The 3,750-nt window shown below is 47.9% G+C and overlaps 1 protein-coding gene across 1 annotated transcript; it reads right to left on the reverse strand.

Annotated features, from left to right (window-relative positions):
* LOC147436888 (ACT domain-containing protein ACR4-like) lies at positions 1–3,383 on the reverse strand. Its single transcript, XM_086486277.1, has 7 exons — positions 2,308–3,383; positions 2,164–2,209; positions 1,934–2,048; positions 1,770–1,837; positions 1,074–1,655; positions 884–988; positions 1–748 (listed from the first exon to the last, which is right to left on the reverse strand). Exons 1-7 carry the CDS (start codon positions 2,370–2,372, stop codon positions 395–397), a joined length of 1,335 nt encoding a protein of 444 aa, XP_086342403.1. The 5' UTR covers positions 2,373–3,383; the 3' UTR covers positions 1–394.
* Between the last annotated feature and the right edge of the window lie 367 nt (positions 3,384–3,750).

A 3,750-nucleotide genomic window follows, 5' to 3' on the forward strand; every position in this document is an offset into this window, starting at 1 on the left:
TGCTGATGAGACCTTTTCTGGTCCAAAAAGTTGCTACAATAGTTTAGCATATTAGTGGGTTCATGTTTGTACAAGGCTAACAAATAAGAGGTTAGTATAGAGGGTATGGCTATTTACAAATCAGCTTTTGCCCCCATCAACGAGGGAAATATGTTACCTGTTTGTGTGTGTACACAGCTTCTTCTGTCGAGGGTTCTCCACTCCCTTTAGATGAAATGAGTATTGGGATTTGCAGCCTAATAAGTAAGGTATCATGTACATTCTTGTATTGCCATAGGCTTTTTGAAGTGGGTCTCATCTAAGCGGGCCGGTTGAATGTCTTTCAAGTGCTATGGAGGGGGCATGTGATGAGACATACCCAGCATTTTTAAAAGCTCAAGCCCATCACATGCTTTCATGAACAAGACTTGATCAAGCCAAGACTGTACAGCATTTGTGTTGGTCTCCCAAACAAGCTCCCCAGAGAAAACTTGGCCTTTGTTTCTTGCACCTCCGATCGTGATATTGTGTAGAGGGGCTCCTCTGTGGCTTTGAGTATCGTCTGCCCTATTTCTCTCCTTACAGCTTCAACCAATTTGACATCTACTGGGTTGCCCGCTGCATCTGTGACATAGAAGACATTGGTTGCTTTGTTGTTCCTTGTTGATACATCAGCTCTTGTAACAGAGAGACCATGCTCCCTGAATATGCGTGTCACATCTGACAGCAATCCGACTCGGTCATTAGTGCACAACTCAAGTCTCAAGCCCTGCATAAAAAATTTGACTGCCGGTTAGAAACCAACAACATAGACATCTCATCTCATTGGATATGGCATGATGCTCATGTACCAAGTACACACTCATAGTTGTAGAATACTAGGACAAAACCATCATGTAGTTACCTCAGAAACCCGTCTCTCTATGGCTGCACATAGACACTGAATAAGTCTCCTCCTTTCTGCTTGAGAGTTAAGGGTGCAGCCATCGATATGGCGAATGTAGTACTCCTAATAAGAAGGCAGACAGTGCATAATGAGAACAGCAAGCAGGAGATATGTATCATTAGGCAATCCAAACAAGCAAAGACTTTACCTGGTAGGCTCTTGGTCCGTCTGTATCAATGGTGGCATGAAAGACCACATACTGCATATCCGTCAAAGTGCAGACCGTGTCAAAGACCAGCTTATGCCGGTTTTTGCACTCTATATGAACCACAGAGTATCCCTTTTCATCACAGTCTTCGACGGTTATTTTGCCATTGTGATCCCAATCATCCTCGTCTTCAATTCTCTCATAATCTCTATCTGCAAACATCATCTGATGCAACCGCCTCTCTGTATGAGTGATACTTGTCGCAAAATTTGTGCGTGCAACCTTAGAGTCCTTGTCCCCCCTGAGCACGTTGCAGAGAGATTCTTTTATTCGAAACAATTTTTCCTGGTCATTAATAGGTCCTCCTGTAGCCTCTTCGGTAACATAGAGAAGGCATGCGACTCGCATGTTATGAGTCCATAGCTCAGCAGAAACAACATTACATCGCATTTCAGCTAGCAATGCTGTGATCTCAGACATGAGCCCTGGCCTATCGGTGCCCGTTAACTCTATGGCTGTATGCTCTGTGGATGGAAGAACACCGACACCTCGTCTTGAAAATTCATGGCTCGACCCGATACTCTGTTAAAAACGAGTCACTGTTAGAACGACCATGTGCATGCATCTTTCCTAGAGAAGACAACACCCAAAGCAAGCTAACGACCAATGACAAGGTCCGATTCTGAAACCAGTTACCTCTTCGATGAACATGATAGTTTGTGGATCGGTGACTTTGTCCCCAAATACATCTGTTACATGAAAAACTGCAAACAAAAAGCCAACAATTTTACCCTGTCACATGCAAACAGGAGATTTGGGCTATTGCACTTGTCCAATGGCAACAAAAATGAAATGCTTACCATCCATGAACCATCCACCGTCGGAGGAAATATAGGCCTTGCGAATTCTAAGCTCAAGATCTACTATGATCTGCACAACTTCAAGCAGAATCCCATGCCGATTTGAGCTATCAACCTGCATAGTTCCCAAAGTAGCAAAATAAGCATATCCTTTCAACCCCAGTTGTGATGGAGATCTGCACAGACAAATATGGCACAAGCAGCCAAGGCCTGAACTCATCATTACTTACCTTGAACAGAGTAGCTGTTTCACTCGATGTATTGTCTATTACTACCCTGCAGCAATTGCAAAAGAGGAGATGAGAATGGCTCTTGAGAAACCACACACTACATATGTGAATTGCAGAGCAAGAGGCTGTTGCTTGGAATCCAACCTTGGCGGGTTCATGCGCCAGACAAACTTCTCATACTCATCGAATCCTGCTTGAGACGACTCCATGTGTCGTCTAATCCTTGGACTTTGGGTAATTGAAGGGGCTAGCACGCTAAATCGAGCCAGAATGCAGAGGTTACTAGGAGAGACTAGCTCTCGAGTTCGTACAGGGAAGTCGTGATGGGTGCCACGCGAGTTAACCTCGCAGTGAGTGAGTGAAGACAACCCAGACTAAGCTATGGAGTTCGAGCTGGGTAGTTGAGAAAATGCAGAGGTGAAAGCTAGACAATGGGAGGGAAAGTTGAGGAATTAGGTGCAGGGGTGGAGTAAAGCGGGATTAAGAGATGAGAAAGCCAAGCAGGACACGGCGGGAAGATCCGGGGCCTAAAAGGGCACAGATGCAGGATGCAATGTCAACGAGAAAAGCAGGACAAGAGTGTTGTGGGGGGGGGGGGGGGGGGGGGGCTCTAGAGACATGCTGTTGAAAAGAACAAGAAATTCTCTCTCTCACACTCTCTCTCTCTCAGAAGATCGGCTTTTCTCTTTCTGTGCTTCTTGTCTGAAAGGGCAAAGCGCAGATTGGAGAGACTGGAGGAAGGAATGGACCTATAAGCAAGCAGGAAACGGGCGAAGGATGCCAGTTTTGAAAATGGGCAGCACAACGTGGTACGTGGGTATCAGTCTTTGGGACCGTGGGGGGATCATGGGTTCATATCATGCAAAAAAAAGGAGAGCAGAGGCGAGAGAGAGAGTGGAGATTTTGTCATCTGTGCAGTGTGTGTGTGGTGTGTGGTGTGTGTGTGGATGGCCGGGGGTGTGATAATGATCAGGAAAAGAGGGGCGGCGCTTGTCTTCAAGCAAGCGAAGCGTTTGCCAGCATTTCTTCACGCAGGCAGACAGCTTGAATTGATAAAGGCTCACCAAATAATAATGAAACCCATAGCCAAAATGGTGCAATGGAGCCTTGGAGGCCAGGCCAGGAGCTGGGAAGAGAGAGACGAGGCTAGAGAGAGAGAGTGTGTGTGAGGGAGAACTGCAGAGTAGAGAGAGAGGATTGGCGCAATTTGGCGCCTGGATCTTTGGAAGTTGGAGCGCAGAGAGAGAGAGAGAGAGAGAGGATTGGCGCCTGGATCTTTGGAAGTTGGAGCAGAGAGAGAGAGAGGGACCCTGTAAGGGAAGAGAGAGGAGACAGGAACGTTGGAAGAGAGGGCGAGACGAATGAGCACAGCCTGGTGACCGCCACGTAGGCGGTCCGCCGGTTGCCTGCCTCCCCGACAAGCAGCAAGCCACCGCCATCAACGGGCTGCCGCGCCGCCTGTGACCGCCACTTTCCGCGCCGCCTTGTGACCGGCCAAATCCCCACCACCACCACCGGACCATCCTCGGCTGCACTGTCGGCAGGTGTCGATGTCACAGCCAGGCTGGCGCTGCCCCTACCCCCCTC

The sequence above is a fragment of the Adiantum capillus-veneris genome, chromosome 17 (assembly GCF_014529385.1).
Source record: "Adiantum capillus-veneris isolate H3 chromosome 17, ASM1452938v2, whole genome shotgun sequence".
NCBI classification, from domain to species: Eukaryota; Viridiplantae; Streptophyta; class Polypodiopsida; order Polypodiales; family Pteridaceae; genus Adiantum; species Adiantum capillus-veneris.